Source organism: Lissotriton helveticus, chromosome 7, assembly GCF_964261635.1.
Source record: "Lissotriton helveticus chromosome 7, aLisHel1.1, whole genome shotgun sequence".
Taxonomy (NCBI): Eukaryota; Metazoa; Chordata; class Amphibia; order Caudata; family Salamandridae; genus Lissotriton; species Lissotriton helveticus.
The window spans coordinates 1,429,172,975-1,429,197,271 of record NC_136068.1 but is presented as its reverse complement, the minus strand read 5'-3'; the positions used below and the strand labels follow the sequence as shown (position 1 = coordinate 1,429,197,271).

Here is a 24,297-nt window from a genome sequence, read left to right as displayed (position 1 = left end):
AACGCAGGGAAACGTAACATCAAAATGTACAAGTACAAGCAGAGACCTGCAAAAATGTTTTATTCACACATGCAGTGCATCTGGACATTTTCTACTGTCGCTTGATTGCCATGGACGGTCACAATGTGAAATGCACATGAGAATTAAGTGTCAATGATAGTATTCCTATGGGCCAATCCTGCCACAGCTGCAGTGGGATGTGGGCCACCTGCCCCATCACCACCATCATCGACCGGTACCTCTGGAACTGGGATCCATGGGGCCCTGGTGCAAACACAGATGTTGTGCAACACACACCATGCAACAATCAGCTTGCACACAATGTGCGGGCTGTACAGGAGCTTTCCACCAGTGCCATCCAGGGACCTGAAATGTGACTTCAACAAGCCAAACGTGCGTTCCACGATGCCCCTGGTACGTATGTGGGCCGCATTGTACTGCCTCTGGGTGGTTGTGTTCGGATCTCGGAGTTGTGTCATCATCCAAGGGCAGAGTGCATATCCTTGATCACCTGTGACAGTGCAGGGAGAAAAGAGTCAATACTTGGTTCGGCAGAATATGATGGCAGGTCCACCAATCCAGTGATGCCTGTGCTGGCTGTGCGTGGGGTGAGTATTAGCCAGCCTGCAGGGAGTGGCTGATACAGGTAACTACATCACCAGTCATCAGGCACTCAGACATGCATTGTCAGAACTACTAGGGGGATGACACGAGTCACACAGGGCTCGTGGCCCTGGATGCACAGCAGGCCACATGGGCCCACTGCCATGGGACTCTGACCTGCGGGGTACTGGGGTAGGGTCATGTGGGCAGAGCAGTGCTTCATAGCTGTTATGGCTGAAATCTGCATCTCCACACGTTCAGCTGTTGTGTGGCTGTGGTGCCTTGAAATGTCTATATTGTGTGCAGGTGTAGCCCAGGATGACCATGGAGTGGTGTGGTCGTGTCTGGTAGGTGGTCTTGTAGCTTAACATGTTGAATGTGGTTTGGTCAGGTGTGCCTCCCCACAGGTGTGCTTTGTGCGTTGGAGGCTTTGGGATGTGTGATGTGTTGATTTGGTACTTACCAACGAGCAGTCCCGTTCCATATGTGCCCTCCTGGAAGCGCTGAGTGATGATGGATTGTTGGACTGCACACTACCTGGGTAGTTGGTGACGACATTGGTGAAGAGACCCCGTTGGTCCACTATTGAATGTGCATTGATGGAATACGTGTGCTTTCTGTTGTGGTAGTGGTGTGCAGTATTCGCTGCAGGGCAGGCACAAGTGGGACATGTGTGCCGTTGATTGCCCCCAACACTGCCGGGAATCCGGCTATGGCGTAGAAGCCTTGCTTAGTCTCCAGCTGTTCCTGCGCAGTGTTGGGGAAGTGAAGGTACTGGGGTATGAAGCTGAGGATAGCATCCAGGACAGGAGTGATGAACTTTGATAGGGCTGGCTGTGAGACCCCTCCAACTCTGGCTGTTGTTGGTTGGGAGGCTGTTATCACGGGAATTCTGACAATGTCTGCTGTTTGCACCAGCTTGTGAATGGGGTGTTAGTTCTATCTCCGCTTTTGATGCGTTAAGGTGGTGTAAAATCAGAGGTAACTCCTTGTGAATATGCCCCTCAGACTTTAATTTTAATTCTCATTCCAGGACTTTCTTTTATTTGATAGTGCTTCACACCATCTTGTTATTTACGAAAAAGGTGTGGGACATCCTCCTGTATTCACGGAAACTTGTCAGTATTAATTGAATTTCCAAAATGAAATCCCATGCAAACATTGGGAGTGGGTGTTCCAAGGCATGGTAAATCTTAAAAGTTTATGACCAGTCACAAACGTCAAATCGGAATTCACACAATTTCTCTTCAATACTTCTTCCCCTTGAAAGGTCAAGAATTTACTCATTTCAGTGCGAAAAGAACACCTCTAAACTTTCTGGGAATGTAACGTAAGAAGTTTCTTCACAAGGACATTATCTTTTTACCATGAAGAAATAAAAATAATGAAGTGTATCAATGCACAAAATCTGTAGGATTTGAAGTGAATAAATGAACATCATGTACAATTATACTGATGGAAATTCCAATGGAAAGGCATATGAAGACCTCACAAAACAGCTCCCTGAATTTTGCCAGGAAATGTGAAACTGGCAATTGTTTAGAAAACTAGCTCTCAAAGGCTCTGCAAGTGGAGTACCAGATTGATATCTCACCCCACTTTCAGTGATCATTTGAATAGGAGGATTTATTTGAGGAGAAGCCAGGTGGATGGAATCAATGATTCAGGTCTGTGTCCTGCACATATCCTCCTGTTATGCGTTAAACTCCATGGTATGATTATACCTCCACTGAACTTTTTTTCTGGCCAGATTTCCATAGGAAATTCTCAGTTCATTGGGGTTCAATGAACACATTTACCACCTGCTCAGCGCACTGTGTGTTTAGGCAGTGTGGGGCAGAGTATGGGAATGCGGTGGATTCAAAGGTAGGAGAGGGAAGGATAAGATATTACCTCGCAAGGGAAAGCATCACATACATATTCTCCAGCAGAGTTTCCAGCTGGTAAAACCAGTGGCCATATTCAAAACAGAATGGCAGAGCGCGGTGTTACACCACAATTAGTAACACAGCGCTCTGACATTCTGAAAACTGAAATGGATGCACCGTATTTACAATAATACGGTGCAACCCTGCGTTTCTCTTAGAGCTGGTGCTAAATTTAGCTGCCTAGCACCAGCACAGGCACCCTTGCAAAATAGCGCAAGGGTGTCTGCATGGCAGGGAACAATTGTTTATTTGCAGGAAGGTGTCCCTTCCTGCACATAAACAATCAATAATGGCGATTTGTAACTTTATGTGTGCTGCATAATGCATATAGAAGTTGCAACTCGTTATTATTTAATGATTGTTTATGTGCAGGAAGGGACACCTTACTGCACATGAATAATCACTAATGGTGATTTGCTCTTTCTATGTGTGCTGCAGAATGAAAATGAAATGAAATTAAAATGAAAATACCGATTCGGTAAATACCGATTACATATTCCGAGTGTTACCGAATCGGTAAATTTTACCGATTTTTTTCCTACATCCCGTTTTCCGATTCTGAAATACCGTTTCGGTATGAGTCGGTATTTAAGAGTCGGAAAACTTATTTTACCTACATCTGGCCCTTAATCTTATTTTTAACTTTTATAGGCATAAATAAATATGAGGAGAAATAAAGACGCACAAAAAATAAAAAGAAAAAGAAAAAGAAAAAGAAATAGTGAAGATCAGGTAGAAATATCTATAACAAACATTTGTAAGACTGAATGATATCAGTAATAAAAGATATAAAGAAGTAAGTAAATAACCAAGCAACTAGTGCATGAGTGGATAGACTGTAGGCCTTTAAGGCAGTTTAAAATTCTCTGATGTGACAAATGATACATGCAAAAGGTTTTTACAAACAGTGTTTAAATAGGTTGATATTGGGAACCAACATGTGTTGTATACATTTACGAACATACAAACGCTCTCTCCAATCGATCATGATTACAAACGGTATACCACCATTCCTTGAAAGAAGTATTTGAAGAACACTTCCAATTAATGATTCTTTGCTGAAAAGCAATAGCTAATTACAGGTCTATAATCCTATTGTGGAATAAGTTAGAGTCATTAGAGTCAACAAGGCTCCCAAAAAATACATTAGGGATACTAAAAAGTGATGAGGTATAAAAATCACTCTGATTTAATTCCATACTTTGTGCCAAAAGCCATTACTGCTGGAATTCAGCATTTACTGCTCACCTGCTAATTGAAGCTGTGTCGTGCTTCTTCCCAGCTCTTTTTTCAGCAGCATTCTGACTCGACATTAGCATCATTGGGCAGCAATGGGACTCATAATAGGCCCTCCTATGATTTACACCACTGGATACTTGTATACCAACGAGTTTGGATTAGCTCATTTACATGGAACTGGTGATTGCTCCTTCCAAAAGCTACACTATTGGATATAAAACCAACCCTGATTGGTTTGCATAGCTGCCCATTTGTGAACATCTTTCACCACTGCTCTTCATAGTTTTGTAAGATGCAGAAATCCATTTATCTTACAGGTTTTCTAGCTGAACTAAGCATTAAAAAAATTGAATGGAAACAATGGTTAAAATCTCGACATCTATTAAATTATGAATGAAGGCTAAGTTTAAACCTGTTAGCTCTTCTTTATAAATGTTTGTGTTCAAAGGGACAAAGCATTTTTGTTCATTTGCCACCTACAATTCAATCATCTGAAATGGATTGTGATATTTCTGTGGAAGCAGTTTCAAAGACTGCAAATTCATTTTAAAGATGACACAAGTATTGTTGTTGAAATGCACAGATGTTTCACATGCTATCAATTACAACATGAAACCACTGTCATAAAAAACCCCGAAAGATGATTTTGTTGCAGGAATCCCCGCTTTGAGGAGACTTTAGATATTACCAGAGACATTGAAAGATCTCATTTGGCATTTAAGGAACTGTGAGACTTGGGGGCGTGGCTTGGACGCGAGGCGGAATGGCTGCTTGATACCGCAGCTCCGCCGACCGAGCCCATAAATCCGATAATTATCCGAAAAACTGATGCGCTGACCCGACCGCCTTTCCCCTTTGAAGAACGGCGGACAGCTGGAGAAGATTGCCGGTGTGCATACTCTGTCCGGACGGAAAGATCGACGTTAACCAGCGACGGACTGGCTGAGGGCGGAGCTACGGCCTGGTGGCAGGACAGAAGCCGGGGCCTCGCGTGAGTCCAGGCCCGGGTGAGGGCTGAGAGGCGCGCAGGAAAAAGTGTGCTGGGAGCAGGGGGTCGGCGCGGGAGCCCTGCAATCACCAACCGGGATATGGGAGCAGAAGCTGGAAGGCGCTGAATACTTTGCTACTGCGGCGAGGAGGCTCGGAGGAGCCCGGTACCGAGGGGCTGCCGCGAAGCGAGGGTGAGCGGCCGCGAAGGAGCCCCTGACAGAACGCTAGGCAGCCGGCTTGGTGAGTCCCACGGCAGAACGGCCTGGGGGTGATCCGCTGGGCCCATTGAGACTGTGTGAGCGGTGTGGACCGGGTGCGAGGCCCGATCTACTGGCGGAGCGGGCGGCCACACTGAATACCTGGCCCTCAAATTAATATTGACCCGTCCACCGGCCCTCTGAGGTCGCGAATCGCCCGAGGGGGTGAATTGCGTTCAGAAGCCGCGCCTTGACCCTGAACACTGTGCACAGGCCAGTGGGTAGTGACGTCGCGTAGTGAAGCAGGGAGCCATCTTGCACTACAGCGACCCGGACCTGGTGTTTCGCGGCCTCGGCCGGCCTACAAGAGATTCAACTAGGGGTGGTGCGGCTCCCCACTGCGGTGGGGTCAAACATCATCTGCAGGGCAACCCTACGGCGAAGAGGGCGAGGGGCTGAACTGAAGTGCAATCCTTGACTGCTGCCCCTCCGACAGTGGTGACCTGCACTGTAACCTGCGCCCGCACTATCGAGGCTGCCGGCCAAGATGGGGAAGCCAGACACGAGACAACCGAAGATTACGTTCGATAAGACAAAACAGAAGGCGACGAGCCAGGAGCATTCGGAGGAGGAGGCCGCGAGGAGCGATCCTGGGGCCGCGCAGGCGTGCAATATAAAATCCATGTTTCAAGACCTTAAAACGAGTTTACAAGGGATCGACCAAAAGATGGATGACTTGGCAGCCCGCATGGACAGCATGACCAGACGGATGGACAAACAGGATGGTCGGGTGGATGTGCTCGAAACACGAGTGACTGAAACTGAGGAGGGTCACACCGCCATGGACAAGAAAATACGCGGCATGGACAAGGTACTATCGCTGATTCAGCAAAAGAACGAGGATTTGGAGGCCCGCTCAAGACGTAACAACGTCCGCATCACGGGTGTGGCAGAAACGACCAACATTGGGAGAATGGAAGTGTATGTGGAGACCATGATGTCGGAACTTTTCGGGACGGGACTCTCTAAAATGTTCCTGGTAGAAAGAGCGCACAGGACACTGGGCCCCCAGCCCAAGCCGGGAGCCCCGCCGAGAGCGATAATAGCACGCATCCTGAACTACAGGGACCGAGATACCATCCTGCGCATGGCGAGAGAGGTGACAGACCTACAATATCAGAGTAATCACATTTCTATTTTCCCGGACTTCACCATGCTAGTTCAAGCTGCAAGGAGAGAATTTGTCCCGGCCAAGAAGATTTTCCAGCAAATTGGAACCAAATATTCCCTTATCTACCCTGCCAAACTGAGAGTGCAGGGCCCAGGCAAACCTTCCTTTTTTGTGGACGCTAAGGCCGCACTGAAATATGCGAAGCAACTATCCCGGGACCAGAGGAATCAGACGACACCGGATGGCCCGGAGGCGCAAGCTGAGCTGAGTGACATTGAGTGATGGCGAGCCGTGCTTTGTGTGTACTGAGTAGTCCACATTGGCGTGGAAGCTAGAGAGACTAGCTGCTGAACTGAGGCGCCGCTGTTCTGCCCTACACAGTTAAGTTGACCTATGTGTTCACATATGATATTTAGGGGGAGGCTCTAGGGGGGGCATTGTCAGGCTGGCGCTCGGTCGCCCTGGCAAAAGTACAGGGTTAGAGTGTGTACGACCCGCGTTCCCCGAGGGATGACTCCCATGTGCTTAGAACTGTTGAGATGCTTTACGGGGTGTTTGATGGTTGGGTGGGGGGGGACAGTAATGCATGACCTGATTGGGGGGTTGGAGCGGGTGGGGGCTGAGGGGGTTCGGGACTGCAAAGCACTGTTGCTTATTGTTTTGTTGAGAGATTAATGACACAGGCAACATATACATACATGGCTGAACGAGATAGGCCCCGGAGTTCATCTGACATCCGGTACTGCATGGTCACTACTCATGACAGAATATGTACTAACCTTGTGCACACGTTGCAGCAGGGTAACGTTACTTACTCTCTGACTAGGCTATGGCACACATTAAACTGTTAACCTGGAATGTGCGCGGCTTGAATGATAGGCGCAAGGTCCGGCTGGTGCAAGCCTACTTGCAGCGGAGAAATATAGACATATGTTTTCTGCAGGAGACCCACCTAACTGCCCATGCCACTGCGATGCTTCGAAATAGTAGATGGGGTGAAACTCTGCATGCACACTACTCCAATTACTCCCGGGGGGTGGCAGTACTCATCAGGAGGGGCCTTCACTGGACAACGACAGAGCTGAAAATGGATCCGGAGGGGAGGTACATAATAGTAGTGGGGAATCTATGTGGCATGAGGTTGATTCTGGTAAATGTGTATGGTCCAAATGATGACAACCCTGAGTTCTATAACGACCTTTGGTACAAAGTACAGGCACATGGGCAGGCAGCGATTGTGTGGGGAGGTGATTACAATGTGGTGATCTCAGACACGATGGATAGACAGGGTATGGCTAGAGAACACCACCCCAGGGCGGCAGCCGCACTCGGAGATATCATCACGGAAGCTCGACTAATAGACTCCTGGAGGGTACTGCACCCGGGAGCCCGGGAAGGCACATGTCTAACACTGCACAGGGCCGCGTGGTCTCGACTAGACTACTGGCTGCTATCCGGGGATGTTCATACGCTCGCGACAGACGTAACACACCTACCACGCTCGCTATCTGATCATGCACCAGTTTGTCTTACACTAGCCACCCCAGCACAATACATCCAGCCTTTCAGTTGGAGATTCCCTTCCAGGGTGCTTCGAGATCAAATATTTAGCCAAGAACTGCGGGAGAAACTGGAAGACTACTTTGAGCTGAACGAGGGGTCGGTGGATTCCCCGGGCACGCTGTGGGAGGCCTGTAAGGTGGTGATAAGGGGATGCTGCATATCACTGAAGACAGGGGTACTCCGCTCCATCAGGGGCACCTTGCAAACACTGGAAACTGAACTGGCAGCGCTTGAGGCACAGCTTCGAGAGGCACCCACGGACAGTGTGAGGGCTGATTTTCGTACGAAACTCACGCAATACCAGGAAGAGGCAGACAGGGAGGTATCATTTTTAGCAAAGGACGGGCAGGCCAGAAGATACGGGGAGGGAGACAGAGCGGGCAGGACGCTGGCCAACATGCTTCGTGCTCCCAGGGGTGCGGCCTATGTCCTTGAGATCAGAGACGGGGGGGGAGACGTAGTGAGGGAGCCCAAGGCCATCCTCGAGGTCATGACAGACTACTACCGCACACTTTACACATCCAGGATTACTCCTGACGACCAAACTATCACAGACTATCTGGACACAATAGCCCTGGCCTGGTTTAACAATGGGGCCAGACAGTACATGGACTTACCTTTCTCGCAGGAGGACATACGGGCAATAATAATGAGCATGCCGCCTGGTAAGGCACCAGGCCCAGACGGTTTAACGTCTGAATTTTACAAGGAATATGCGGATATTCTGGTTCCCAGACTATACAGGGTCTTCGAGGAAGCGGTCGAATCAGGGATACTTCCGCAATCATTGCGAGAGGCACTGATCGTCACCCTACTCAAGCCCGGAAAAGACCCTCTTGAGCCTGAATCATACCGGCCCCTCTCACTCATTAATGTGGACGCCAAGATCTATGCGAAACTGCTGGCTGAGAGACTTAAGTACATGCTACCGCAAATTGCACTGTCAGACCAGTCGGGATTCGTCATGGAGAGGTCCACATCACACAACCTGAGAGTCCTGTTCGGGCTGCTCCACTATCTGGACCCCAAGTCGAGAGCTGCTGCCGCACTACTCGATGCGACTAAGGCGTTCGACTCCCTGGAGTGGAAGTTCCTTTACTCACTCTTTACTAGAATGGGTTTTAGCCCGCTATTTGCTAGACGCATCGGCGTGCTGTACAATCACCCAACGGCAAGGGTACGTGTGAATGGGCGGACCTCGGACTCGATACAGATCACGAGAGGGACGAGGCAGGGATGCCCGCTCGCTCCCTTGCTGTTTGCCATGGCTACGGAGCCGCTTGCTGCACGTATGCGCCAACACCACACCCAGAGGAGCATTGGCTTCACGTCGCGCGGCCTGCTCATCTCCCTGTACGCGGACGACATCACGATCTACATGATGGACCCCGAATCGAATTTCGATCCGCTGATGCGGGAGATGCTCAGATATAGCGGCCTCACTGGGATTAACATCAATTGGTCAAAATCGACCATGCTGCCACTAACGGATAGCACGGTGAAGTGCCCCACTGAATTTCAGATTGACTGGGCCGAGGAGGAAGTCAAATATTTGGGCATTAGAGTGAGTCGCTCAGTTCAAGACCTCTGGCTCTCAAACTTTGGAGTGGCGATGAAATGGCTGGAGGGCAAAGTTAAGAAGTGGAAGACGCTTCCACTTTCACTGATGGGTCGCATAGCTCTTGCAAAAATGGTGGTGGTTCCCAAATTCCTGTATTTGTTCATAAACGTACCTCTGCCGTTAACTATGGCATTTTTCAGCAGGCTCCGCTCGGCGGTCATTGAGTTGGCCTGGGCGGGACGGCAACCCAGAGTGGCCTGGAACCTCCTAACTCTCCCGTTCCGACAGGGCGGATTAGCCGCGCCGGATTTTGAGCTCTATGCGTACAGTGCACAGGCTCAGTACCTTTACTACTGGCACCACCCGATACCGTACCAACCTCACGTAGCTATAGAGATGGATGTTGCGTCCCCATGCCCCATCAAGACGGCGGTGTACAAAAAATATAAGAGACCGCATGAGGACGTTGACACAGTGGAAATGGTGCGTTGGGCTTGGGCAGGTATAGCCAAACGGGCGGGCGTGAGCGACATGTACGCCCCAAGCATGCCACTGGACGGTAACCCACTGCTAGAGCCACTCACGGATGCTGCAGTGGTCCGCAGAGCGGGCGAGAGAGGCCTGAAGGTGGCCGGGGACCTATACCCGGATGACAACTTTATAGAAATACAGGACGTGACTAACTCTACGACCCCTACGGCCACGGAGCTCCTATTGTATTACCAGCTGCGGGCTGCGTGCAAGCGTAGATACCCGGGCTTCCCGGAGGCACCGCGGACACTAGCGGCATTGGAGGATGTTCTCTCGAATGCCTCCTCCCACAAATTAATAACGAGGATCTATAGAGCCACACAAAACTCGACACCAGTCCCACACACTGACTCGAGGATGGCCTGGGTAAGGGAGGCGGATATACAAATCTCAGAAAAACAATGGATTTTTTGTTGCACACAACTGGAACACCTTTCCCCTAATTACAGACTCAGGCTCATACATTTCAATTATCTCCACAGAACGTACCGTACACCCCTACAACTAGTGAGAATGGGACTGACAACTGACGCCTCCTGCTGGAGGTGTGGCGGGAGGGAGGCCACTTTTTACCATTTGTCTTGGACGTGTGGTCCGGTGAGTGCATACTGGGAGAACGTATTTCGCACTATAGGTCTGATGATAAACGTACCCTTGAGTCCTGACCCATTGTTGGGTCTTCTGGGATTTGTGCTGCCGATGCCGAGCGCGTTCAGAAAGCTGGTGGCGATGTTACTCCTACTCGCTAAGAGACAGATAGCACTTAAATGGAAGCAAAAGTCCCCACCAACGATATCTGGTTGGCTAAAATCTGCTTTGTACTGCAAAGACCAGTTGACGGCATACTGGGAAATGATGCCACTCCGCTCTCGGCCTGCCGTAATTTGGCAACCAATGGTGGACTGGCTGGCCCGCTCGGGGGGAGAGGAGAGTGATTGAGGGCAGTACTGTGGAAACCTACTGAGGGGGAGTGGGGTGGGAGAGGGTAACGGCTTCATGCAGATTACTGTGGACTGCTGGCGGCGAGAATCGTGATCAATTACTAGACACTGATTGGGTTGACCTGTGACATTCTCTCACGTGTGTTTCTGTTAGAAGTTATATGTACGTAATATATTATCTCAGTGCAAACTGTACACTTATTGCTAATTTGCCTATGTGGAAGATGAACATATGCTGCCTGCCTCCGGGTTGTTGGCTAAATAGCGGTGTACAGATTACGAATACAAATAAAGGTTTTTTGAAAAATCCCAAAAAAAAAAAAAAAGGAACTGTGAGACTTAAGAAAACATTTGCCATGGAACACGTTGATACGTCATGTTAAAATCAAATTCTGTACTGATGGTAAAGGCCTGACAGATCTGTCACAAACGCTTGCTCCAGATGTGAACTCAACACACATATGGCAAATTGTAAAAGGGTCTGTCTCTAGGCAAATCTTGTGTATAGTGCAATGTCAAAGAGCATTTTATCAGCGTCTGCAAAACCACTCAGAAATTAGCTTTGGTCACAGGTGCCAATTCAACATTTAGATGTGAGGAAAATGCTAGTCAGGAGGAGGGAAGTGTTGTTTTGTCTACCACGATTGTGTAGACTTCACAGTATCCAACTAGAGATGGAAATCCAATCTGTATCATTCAAATTGGAGATGTTGAGGTCACAGTGAATTCTGGATCTTCCCTTATGTTTGTGACTGATGGATTTTTCTGGAAGGAATGGAGTCCAGTTGAGCTATTGCCCCGAGCCATTTGTACTGAGGGATTTGGTGGGCGTAGTATAGACATGTTTGGATACTTCCATGGGAGTGTCTCATACCAGGATATGTCAATTTGTACAAAGGTTTATGTTGCTTAAAGGGGTTCTAATATTTTGGCCTGGAGGGATCAAGGAGAATTTGGCATGGTACTAAGACCTAGTACTGCGTGTCCAATTTCTCTGTTGGAGACTCCAACTCAAACCAAATCGCTTCACCAGTTGTTTGAGGAGTACAAATCATTATTTGAAGATAGACTAGGATCATAAACTCATAGTAAAACAAGGGGCCATTCCTATTACACCCAAAGTTTGATAGGTTCCATTTAGTGTAAGGAGTCAGTTGGTTCACTATTTGAAAAAGCTGTGTGGAGAAAAGGACATAGAACCAGCAGACTTTTCTCCACAGATCTGTCTCATTGTGGTGGTAAAGAAAACAACTGGTGACACAATGCTTTGTGCTGATCCCAAGTCTTTGAGCAGAACCATTTTAGTTGAATGTTTTTTCCATGCCTATGACCTGTCAAATGTTATCTCAGTTAGGAGGGTATGAAGGTGTTTTCCCCTTGATTTGAGAGCTGTGTGTCATCAGCTAGATTTGGCTGAAGACTCTTGATCATAGATAGCATTCATCACTTCGTGTGGTGCATTCAGATTTGCATGTATGCCATTTGACCTAGCCTAAGTGGCATGTGCCTTTCAAAAATTGATGTTCAAACTGTTTGGGAATTTTAAAAATGTATAGGATACCAAGATGATATCTTGATTTTGTCTGACTCAATGGAGGATAATTTCAGAGTGTTGGGTAGTATGCTTGATATCTTGGAACACAATGGATTCACATTAATGAAGGATAGGTATAGGTTTATGGATGCGAACATTGAATATTTGGGTTATTACCTTTCTGGTGAAGAGGTGAACCCTAAAGTTGATTTAGAAGATATATCAAAAGTAGTCCTGTGCCTGGTGATATGGATCAAATAGTTTTTCTTAGGTCTGTGTTAGTATGACTCACGTTTTATAGTCAATTTTGCTTTGCTAATTGAACCATTAAGGCAACTGTTACATAAAGGGGTTCAGTATGTTTGGGGACCTGAGAATGTGCAGCTTTTGAAAATTAGAAGGATCTTATTGTTAGAACTACAGGTCTTAGTACATTTAGGGATGTTATAGAGCCTATTGTAACTGTTGATGCTATTGGAGTTAGGTGAGGAGCAGTTCTTATGCACTATTTTGAAGGGAAGGAGTATACCTTAACATTTGCTTCCAAGTTTCTTTCTGCAGCTGAACGTAACTTCAGCACCCTAGAGAGAAAAGCGTTGACTCGTGTTTTGGGCTGCAAAACATTTCTTTGATTTTTAATGGGGGAAAGACATTAGTTTTGATAACTAGCCATTTCTTTCCTTGTTTGAGAAAAGGTTAAATCAGGCATGTCCTAGGATGGTGAGGTTGTTAGCTAAGATGTATGAATATAACTCTGAAGTCAAGCACATTCCTGGAGGGAAAAATACCAGAGGGGATTTTCTTTCTATATGTCCTTTGAGTGAACAAGCAAGAAATCTTGGTCTAGAATAAGTGGAGTGTGTTGTAGGGTTGGTTGAGGGACTTATTGTTGTGGATGATGCTATTAGCTTGCAATAAAGGAAACTGTTTGCACAACAGGATAGATGTCAAGTAGAAAGGAACATTTTTATTGTCACATTATGACCTAATTGTGCAGGTTTTTCTAACTATACCTATTTTTCAAATCGTTCTACTGCCTCTTCAACAAGGCTACCTCCTTTTCCAATAAAATGAATTTCAGTATGCCATCTTGAATGTCACTGACTTTCTATTCCATCTCAGAGACCTTTCTTTCAGTGAGGGACCATTTCTCATCTAGACTCTGGATAGGCTTGTCATTTTCTTCCACAAAAGTACATAGCGCTCTGATTTTCACAAGAAAGAGTTCCATGGGAATGGTGAGGATGGTTTGTCAGGTGGGGGAGGGTCATGTTTAAATTGTTTGGTTGCCGAAGTAGTTTAAGGCTTTGAAGATAAAGAAGAGGCTGCAGCAGGTTTTGCAAAAGCAGACGGTAGCGTTTCACAAGGAATTGAAGCAGTTGCCATTGAAGACATGGAAGATGTCGTTCATGAGGGCACAGATGATGGTAAGGGAGATTGAAGGAAATTTATGTTTTACTTTCTTTATCCGACCCAGGCAGTGACCGTAAGAAATGGCATTGAGAAAAATAATAATCAAAATATGCACTCAGTGGTAAACCCCAGACCTATTTGTGTAACATGAAGTAATTCACATAAAAACATCTGAAATATCCAATTGAAATGTAAAACTTTAAGTCACAGAAGATGAAAAAAGAAGCCGGTGGAGCAAAAATAAGGGTTTATTATAGGTCACTTGAGAGGACTCCTCAATGTGCTCGGTATGGTAAATGGAATAAAAATTGCTGCTGGACTGGTGCTTGCCTCAGGAGTGGACATCGCCATGCAGACCATGGTGCAGGTAGTACTGGTGAGTGAATCAAGGATGCCATGTCACCTTGGCATTGTCCTCTCTGTTTGGCTTGATAAAATCGCCCCCCCCAGAGCTGAATATCAGCACCAGTATTTTTGGAACTCTGTGGTGACATCCTCTATATTTATCATCTCTGAATTGTTCAGTCTGTTAATAGTTTCAAGATGTGTCTATCACCATGTACAGATGAGAGACAATATGGAGATACATGTTCTAAGTCAACTGGTGTCACCTACAATCTTTCTATAAATAATGCTGTTGTTTATTATCATCACATGCATTTGCATTACTGTCACTGAGTATATTTTGCAATAGGCTGCTCTTTCGTCAACCAAATCCCTACACCCAGCATTTAATATAATTTCAAGCTTATGCTTACTGATAATGGTGATCCCTCTGTCTGGACACTGCTGTTGTTCTTCACAACTTGATCACACCATCAGAAACCTGCTCAAATGTGTCACTTTGCTACCAGCAAACAATTCAGGGTCATTGCACAGGGACACACCTGAAAGCAGACCATGGAGGTGCTCCTTCAAGTCTCCAAGTGAACTTCTCATGCCCCAGCTGTTGTGCCCAGTGGTGACACTCTAGAGACCTAACATATGATGTTGTTGGTGTGCTGAAATGCAAAGCTTAGTTTGCATTCCACTGTTACCCTTGAATTCAACAGGTCTCAGCTTGAAATTGGTGATTCATAGCCTAATGAACTGCCAGGTATTTTCCAAATGCGTATCTTGCCATAGGCAACTCTGTCTTTGAAATGAGACACTTTCGTCAACTACACACTGAACAGGGCTTACTCTCTACACCAACAAGCATACATATCCGTCAAACTGAATTGTGATCTCAACTTGTACGTCATATGGATTTTTAATCATTGTGAACTTTTCTGAGAATTATGGTGCAATAATGGGGATTCTAGTATGTAGGATAATATCACATTGGAGTATGCTCATTTTCTTTGATATTGATGTTTTTCTATGGATGTTTATTGGTCATTAGTGTGTCTGAATATGTGTTTCCTCTTCACACAAAGACATGCAAACATTAACCAACGCTGTTAAATTTGGTTGATGTGGGGGGAATTCTATAAATCATTAATCATAAAATATATGCACTGAATCCTATATTTTATGTTTTCAACAGAAGACTTCATTGTACCAGGAACTACATTCACATGAATCTGTTTGCTTCGTTTATTATGCGAGCAATATCAATACTTGCAAAAGATTTTGTATTTCAAAATGCTTATTCGAAGCGACCAAATGATGAAATGGGATGGATTTTATACTTCAATGCAGAGGTAATTTCTTAACATAGTAAAATAAAATCATATTAAAATTTCAAGGAGCATTCAGAATGTTTGAGCATGCTTCTTTTACCTCTTATCCAATGTCTTTGAACTTGTTAAGATATATTGTTGAATAAGTCAATATTATGAACGATATTTGAAAAGCTTTTGAGATCATGTCCTAAAATGTGATAACAAACTAAGGCTTCACTATTTGCATCAATTGAAAAAAGTAATTTGTTTAAGGATAGTGGAAGCCTATTGCCAAAAATATTACTTTATTTACTAATTTAATGTTTGCTGGTAAGGTCCTGCGATTTCTCTACAAAGTACTTAAATGCCAAAGAAAACGCACAAGCTCAGTCAATAAATTTCTCAAGAAATCTAAGGAGTTCCATAGACCAACCAACTCTAAACCATGCTCTAAACTATTGCCACATGTGATGAAACTCTTGCCAGACGTGGTGTCCACATTTAAGGGAATTATGGCATTGATGTACTGAACATCCATGATTCAAAATCTCTGTGTTCTCTAGTGCTCCATGCCGGGGAAGACGTTCACACAAATGGCATGATTCCTTGTAGGCTTCTACTTCTGAGATGAACATTGTTATATCTAGAATAACTGGTGATCATCAATCTACTCATTCTTCTATGAAGGTTTGGGAGAGACTGAAGCCTCAAAAATCAACACATACAGACTCACTCTAAAAAAATTACATCACATGCTGGTAAAATTGCTGTTGCAGTATGCATTGGTGATACTCAAGTTATGTGCGCAACTGTTCAGTCATCAACTGCACTTGAAACATGCATCATACCTAGGTTTTCTTCAGAAACTTCTGAAGCTTTGAGTCAATAATAATAGCAGTGCAAAATATCTCTAAAATCATTTTAGAACAGTATAATTACAAGTATGGAAAAAAAACCTGTGAGCAGGCAAATATCCTGCCACTGTACGTGTTAAACCATAGCTCGGCTTTACTGTTTTTGATTTCATTCTGCCATGAACTCCAGTGGATTTTCTTACATATATTCCAGCGTTTTCAAAGCTTGTAAAAATTTGTGGTTACTAGTGTTCGCACTTTTTATGTGCTGTAACATTTCATGGGTGTGGAGTTTCTCTGGTGCATATAGAACATATTTACCATCTAAATGTTACTTCTCATTTTATTTGTGCTGCATATTTCTCAAAAGTCAACTCAATTGAAATAGAAGTCATCTTCTGTTTTACATGCAATTCTTCTTTGTAGATTAAATCATCGCTTTAAAGTTTGGTGGAAGTGGCTATTTCACTCACCACCATCTTAAGTGCAAAATCAGTAATATTTATCTTAAACACTCGGCTTGTTTGTAAAACAAATGTTACTACATGTGTGCAAGCAGCCCACACAAATTAAACCTGAGGTAGACACTAACTGGTATTTCTTGCTGCTGTTGGGTAAATCCTACCCGTTCTTAGTATTGTACCCACTATCAGACAATCTTCTGAAATTTTTATTTCACCAGTTAGATTTCTACCTGTCAAGGCGACCTGGAAAGAGGTTCTGAGACTGAAAGATACAAGCTTTACAATTACAACCTGGAGAACGTGGTCCATGTACTCAACATTTCCCCAGGCTTACTAAGATTGAGAAAGAGTTTTGTTTCCTATGTTTACACAAGTAGGGTGAGTTCAGTTTGAGGCCTTTTTATTTCTATTTAGAGGGCTCACTGTGGTGGCAAATACATTTGAACTGCAGTATTGTGTATGTATATGCAGACATGATGGATTATTTACTGTGGTTGATGCGAGACATCTGACAAAAAGTGGTGGAAATCTCATCCACTTTATGAAGAGTGCATTGATGACAGTGGCACTACACTTTTGGCAGATGTCCTACTCTACTTAACTTAATTACCCACTTAATCCTAATAAGGAGAAGTGTTAATATTGCAGTAATGGTTATATTTCCTAGAGCAATTAAATATATTTTACTTACTGCAACATATTAGTTACACCTTCTAAATGAAACCTAAACATTCATTCCACTAGAGCTTTTTCACCTGCAATTCAAAACGTTGTGCATTTACATATTGATGTTAAAATGACCTGATGAATGATTTACCTAAAACGTCCATCTAGCCTTTACAGTTAGCTTTCCTGAAGCGTTCGGCACATTGTGGTCAGAGCTAAAAAAAAATCTATTGCCAAGGTTGTTCTATCTCTTCAGTCCTTTCATGAGGGATAATCTTTTTAATTTAGGCTGCCTTTGTTATGTCTTTCTACCGATATTCAACAAACATGGTACTTAGGTGCTAAGGGCCCCATGTATCAACGTTCCATTTTGCATTCCCTAAATAGCAAATTTTAAGTAATCGCTATTTAGGGAATATAAAATGACATGTAAAAAAACAGCGAACCCCTAATAGCTATTCATACAGAGTCACAATCGCAATTAGGGAATCACTATTAGGAATTGCTACTTCATTCATTCCTATGGGCCCAGGTGCGAATGGTTTTGCATTACCTAATTTGGGAAAACATAATTGGTAATCGCAAATTAGGAAATGCAAAACCAAGGGAGCCCGGGGGCCTAAGGCCCCCCCTGAAGCATCGCAAAAACATTTGCAGATGTAAAACGGACACATGGCACTTTGAAAAATTCATTTTTTTGCATATTTAAAAAATTGCATATGATTACCATCAACTTGGAGTCAATGGTAATAGCATTTAGGAAATTCCCAGTTTCCATTTAGGAAATTCTTTGTACGTATGCTTAGGGAATTGCAAATTGTAATTCCCAATTTAGACTCACAATTTATCTAAAATGCACGGCCAAAGCCTTTCATACCTCTTGAAAGGCTATTTTACAGTCGCAAAAGGTGAATTTTAGCAATTCACACAATTTGCGAAAGCAAAATAAGTTGATACATGTGGCCTTTTTTTTTTGCATTGACACTATTTATGTCCTCAAGTCGAGTGATTAACAGGAATATTTCGAAACTGCTACTGTGTAACTGTTTGCAACATGTGTGTTTTCCCATGTTGTTTAAGTGTTTCAGTAAAAAAAAAAAAAAAAAACAATGGCAACACAGGTCCTACTAGCTTCCCCTTGTTCCGTACTATGTAGGTTTATGCTTAGTACAGGAGGGTAGCTGTGATTTACGCAGATGTGGAAGGAGATGGAGGAATCACTTTGATCCAGAGCAGCTATTTAAAATACAGTTTACTGCAGTGCCTGAAAGATAGCTCTTCTTAGATGATTGTGTGCTATCACAGGGTTATAGGTAACATATAAGTTTAATAATATGCTGCCTTATCACTTATGTTGCATTGTCAAATAATGAATAGCCACTAGGCAAGTACTGCAACCATAGTTGCTCATAAAACACACTTAATTTTCTCCTCCGCTAGGGCTAGGCTGTGTCTAAGTGAGCATGATGACAGGTTCCGAATGCACTCCTGCGCTCTGTTTCAGATAGAAATCGGTGAAATCCAATGCAAGTGGCCATGTGATGAAAGCAGTCACAAGAACAAGGAGCTGACAACTTACCTTTGACCGGATGCACCGTTGGCACCCCAGGATGCTAGTTCTAACAAGCGTCTCTTAAACAATCTGGTTACTTGGACAGGTGAAAGAGAGCTGATCCCCATTAACCAAACAGGGTTCAGAAAGGGGATTGGCACAACATCAAATATCCTATCCATAATTATGATAGCGGAAAAGTGCATGAGTAGCAAACAGGACTTGAACTTGTGTTTTTTTGATCTTCAAGCCGCCTTCGACAGAGTAGATCGTAACCTATTATGGTCGAAACTGAGAACATGGGACATACCGGAGAGTATTTTTAGGGGTTTGCTGTTATTTTATTCTGATACCTGGTCCCAAGTCAAAATAGGGGATGGTTCACGGCTGTCGAGAAAAGTCTTTACATCGATTGGCCTTAAACAAGGGTGTGTCCTTGCGCCTCATTTATTTAATCTTTTTATTTCAGATCTTTCCGGCAATTTAAATGCTTGTAATGCACATCCTCTGGAAAACTAGGTGATCTACAGCTCACACACCTGGCTTATGCTGATGACATTGTCCTCATGAGCCTAACGAAGGTGGGCCTAACCAGATTAGTAAAAGAACTCTCAGTCTTCCTGTCGGCAAACAAGTTGGCCTTAAATGTTACAAAAAGTAAAACAATGTTGATAACCAATCGCCGTGTTTCAAAACATGATATTTGGTTAGACGTAAAACCGTTAGAGAAAGTCTCAAACTATAAATATCTGGGCTTTTTTATAGATGACAAGCTTGATTTAATAGACCAGAAGAAATATCTGACGCAAAGAGCAGGAGCATTGATATTTGGTCTAAGTACTCTGGCGAAGAAATTGGAAGGTCCATCATTAAAACCTCTTTTAATCGTGATGGCGAACAAGGTTCTTCCCACCCTGACATATGCAAGTGTGGCAATGCATGGAAAGGACGCCGACCTATTAAACAGTTTAATAACTAAAATTTGTTAAAAAGTTCTTCGACTACCCATCATGTCACCAGCGCAAATGCGACTTGAATTTGGCTTAAAAAATGAAAGGCTAGGCAGACTATATTCATACATTAAGGTGTGGTACCAGATTAAGCAAAAAGCAACCGACAATAATCTTAATACCTACCTATGGCAAGAGTGGAAATCACACAAAAAATCAAAAGCAAATCAATTCCTTACATATGCTTTGGAGGTTCAACAAATCTTTGGGATAAAAATCTGCCATTCCCAGCATTTAAACAGGCACTAAATAAAGTGGCCAAATTTCACTCATTGGTTACGGACAAAGAAACTTTTTCCCATCGTTCTCATTCTTGGGCTGTGATCAATGGTTATAAATCACTAACACCAGCATTCTATTTAGAAACAACATATTCCATTTTTATTAAGAAAAAGCTGATGACATTGAGATTTGGTAAATTTCCAACCCTGGCTGAGGAACCAACTTGGAAACAGCACTCTGCCGTCACATGTCGACTATGTGGTAGCCCCAAAGAAGATCTAATACATATAATTTGTCATTGCAAGATGATGACCAAGTAACGGACATATTTTTTAAAGCATATCTTTCGGATTGAGAGGCTACGAACATGTAGATCCGCCATTATTGGAGGCTTGAATGCGACTGCCCCTCAAATACATTGCAAGCTGGTTAAGTTCTTGCAGGCATTCGAGAAACGTCTAAAATAATAGGAAGATTTTAACTGTTAATTAACCACTCTTTGCCTGACTGTTTTTATCTTGATCTGAAGGAAAATAATCTAGTTTTAACTCTTGCTCTTACTAAATGTACAGTTGTGTGATGTAAATCAAATTGTTATGGTTTTAATTAACTAAACAATAAAGATTAAACCTCAAAAAAAAAAGTGCCTGGGTGGGTTTGGGCACTAAAAGCAATTGATTGATTGCATGCAGGGTGAACAATTGCTGGAATCGTCGGACAGATTCACTGAGTGAGAGGTTGGAAGACCTCTCCGCAGATGCTCCGCTTTCAGCCCATACAGGGCCAGATAATGCAATGGGACTGGGAAAATGCTCTGTATAGAGGCCGACAGGAGTCTCACTATGCGGGCAATCTGTCTGTGGTACACACTCTCTCAGAGAGCAGCGTCCTGCAGAGTTAGTGCCAGATTTTGAACATCTTCCGGTAAGGAAGGCTGAAAGTCACATTGGTTTTTTGAGCAAGCACTAATAACTATTTCTGACGTTGATGATCAAGCCAAGTCCTTCCAACAGGTCGACCGATGGTTGCATTTGCTGCCTCAATTGTCGGGGATCCTGTGCCAAAAGGAGCTTGTCGTTGAGGTAGACAATGAGGCAAATACCTGGCACTCGCAGTTGTTCCACAACTGGTTTGATCATCTTCATAAAACACCAAGGAGAGGAGAAAAGCCCCAAAGGCACAGTGGTGAACTGGTACACTTGACAGCACCAAAGAAACTGCAGGAGCTTCCTGTGCGGTGGAAAAATTGGGATAACCAGGAATGTGTCTTGTAAGTCCAAACAGACCATCCAATCTGCCGGGCATAAAATGCCCCTCAAGAGGTGGATCCCCTGCATTTTGAAATGGTGGTATAACAACCACTCGTTGAACTCGCACAGGTTCAATACCGGATGCTGCCCACATTCTCTTTGTCTCCCAGGAACATGTTGCTTATGAAACCTTGCGGATGCAGTGACGTAGGGCACATTGCTCCTTTTTTCAGGAGGAAGGCTACCTCTGAATCGATCAGTTTTGCCTCTCACCACGAGAATTGGATAGGTCTTGGTCTTTTTTCCTGGAGTGGAGTGCCACAGAACTCTATTAGAAAACCCTGTAGTGGTTGCAACACCCAAGCGTCACTTGTAACCATTTCCCAGACATGCACAAAATTGGCCAAGCAGCCACCCACTCACGCAAGGGGTGGAAAAACATACCAGAGTTTGAGGCATTGTTGCCTCCTCTGAAGCCCTTTTTGGGGTCCTTAATAAACTTTAAGGCCAGTGGGTCGGTTTGATACCTCCCAGTAATCCTGGGGGGACTCTGGCCCACATGCATCAAGCATTTTTGGAGTCGCAAACGGTGCGATTCCTTAAAATCGGCCGTTTGCGAATGCAAAAGTGCTGTTTGGGATGCATCATGCTATTTTAGAAATTGCAATTTTTTTGCAAATTCTAAAATTGCGATAGCACATAAGAAATCGCAATTGTGCAATTTCTAAAATGCTATGCATCATTTCTTAAAAATGTGCGATTTTACAAATTGGAAGTGCAAATTACCACGAAGCTCAACCTCGTGGTAATTTGCGAAATTGTTCAAATATGCACAAAAATGCATTTTTTAAACTGTTAAGTTACAGACACACATGTCCTTAGGACATGTCTGTATGTAACTTATACTGAAAAGTACATTTCATGGGTGCAGGGGGGGGTCATTTGCACCCCCCTCTACACCCTTGAAATGCATTGATGAATTTCTATTTCAAATTGCGAATTCGCAATTCCCATTCATTCCTATGGGCATTTTGGCCCATAGGAATGAATGGGAATTGTGAATTCGCAATTGAAAATTTGCATTTTTTATGGAATTCGGTAAAAATAGCGATTTTTACCGAATTGCAAAAAAAAAGCTAAAATATTCATGCATAGGCTTTTGCAATTTCTAAATTGCGAATCGTTATTTTTCGCAATTTAGAACTCGCAAAAGCCGATATTGATGCATGTGGGCGTATGTGATAGGTGCTGGGGACCAGCTTAATATGTGTATAGGGCACAGCCCCAATTTCAGAGGGATCTCAGCACCGGGGACACTGTCCTGCTGCCTGTCTGAAACCACAGTGAAGCACAAGTAACTAAGGCCCAGATGCATGAAAGGAAAATCTGGTCGCAAAGGGGCAGATTCTCAGAATCTGCCCCTTTGCGACCGGTATTTTTGCATTTGGGATGCATCATCCCAAATGCAAAAATCACAATTTAAGGAATCTCTAAATTGAGATTCCTTAAATTGCGATTGCATTTAAGGAATCCCAAATTGAGATTCCTTAAATGCAATGCAACAAAGTAAAAAAATTATCGATTTCGCTAATAGGGGGAGCAAATTACCATGAAGTTGAACTTCATGGTAATTTGCAAAAAATTTGAAAAATTTATTTTTGTGCATTTTTCTAAGTTTCATGTTGCGCACACACATGCCCTTAGGGCATGTGTGTGCGCAACATATGTGCACAGATTAATTTCAGCGGTGCAACAGTGTGTCTTTTGGACACCCCTGCACCCTTGAAATTGCATTCTCAATTTGCGATTCGCTAATTGCTAATTGCAAATTGAGAATGTCTTCCCATTCATTCCAATGGGCCTCTAGGCCCATAGGAATGAATGAGGAGGTATTCCTTAATTGCGACTCCCAATTTGCGAGTCGCAATTAAGGAATATTAAGAAATCGCAATTTTTTTAGCGATTTCTTCATGCATAGCATTTTGCTATTCCTTATTAGCGAATCCTTATTTTTCGCTAATAAGGAATCGCAAAATGGATGCTTGTTGCATCTGGGGGTAAGTAAATACTTTATTAGGTATCCAAGTAGCATCAAAGTGTACAGACACATAATAATACAATAAATAGCATTAGAATACACATTTAAAACATCTCATAAGTCAGACTTGTGATCAAATGCTACTAAGAATGTATTACTGCAATCATTACTATATACAAAAAAAATGCAAAAAAAGAAATAGGGCTATCTGCAAATAAGTAGCAAGCAACATGGAAGGTCCGGAGGTTTTTCCATAATTTTCATTAAAAAAACCTTTTCATTTAAAAAACTATACATTTATAGTTGAAGTTGGATAATGATTAAAATATATCATAATCCCTGGCAATCTTGGACTGTAGTCTACCACGTTTAAACCAGATCGCCTGTAGAAATTTGCTAATAGCAATAACAATTACAGGAGTGGTATCACTCTTTAAAATTATGTAAGCCACTAAATATCTGGTCACCTCCAGACCACGACATAGAGGAGCGATCCATTTCGGGTACGGGCCTAGATAGCCAGGGTAAAAGAACAGTATCAGGATCTCTTCTTCATTTTCCAAGTTACATGCCTGGCAAATGCTAGAAGCTAAGTCCTCATTTCATTTAGTAGCGAAGGACTTCAGGGGCAAAGTGCCAAATCGAAAACATATATAGAGACTTTTCACTAAGGGAGAAGAAACAGAATGTAAAGATTGCTCAAAGCAAGGAAATGTTTAATATCTAAAAATCTGTTTGTCAGTGGGCCAGTTGACTGTTTAGTAGTATAACCCTCTTGGATATAACTCCAATAGATGGATGTCAAAGTATTAAGACCATCTTTACATATATTTATTGGATCAGCCCATAGCCTTTGCAATGCCAGCCTGCTTAACCAGTCAGAAACTAATTTGACCCAGGGTACGGACTTAGCACCTCCTGCAC

At 43.6% G+C, this 24,297-nt stretch overlaps 1 protein-coding gene across 1 annotated transcript in view; it reads left to right on the top strand.

Annotated features, from left to right (window-relative positions):
• The window catches only part of GLP2R (glucagon like peptide 2 receptor), a 972,379-nt gene that overhangs the window by 738,635 nt on the left and 209,447 nt on the right, over nucleotides 1–24,297 (top strand). Inside the window, exon 6 of the mRNA XM_078654772.1 lies at nucleotides 15,200–15,356. Within this exon, the coding sequence (XP_078510898.1) occupies nucleotides 15,200–15,356 (157 nt within the window). The remainder of the gene's footprint in view (nucleotides 1–15,199; nucleotides 15,357–24,297) is intronic.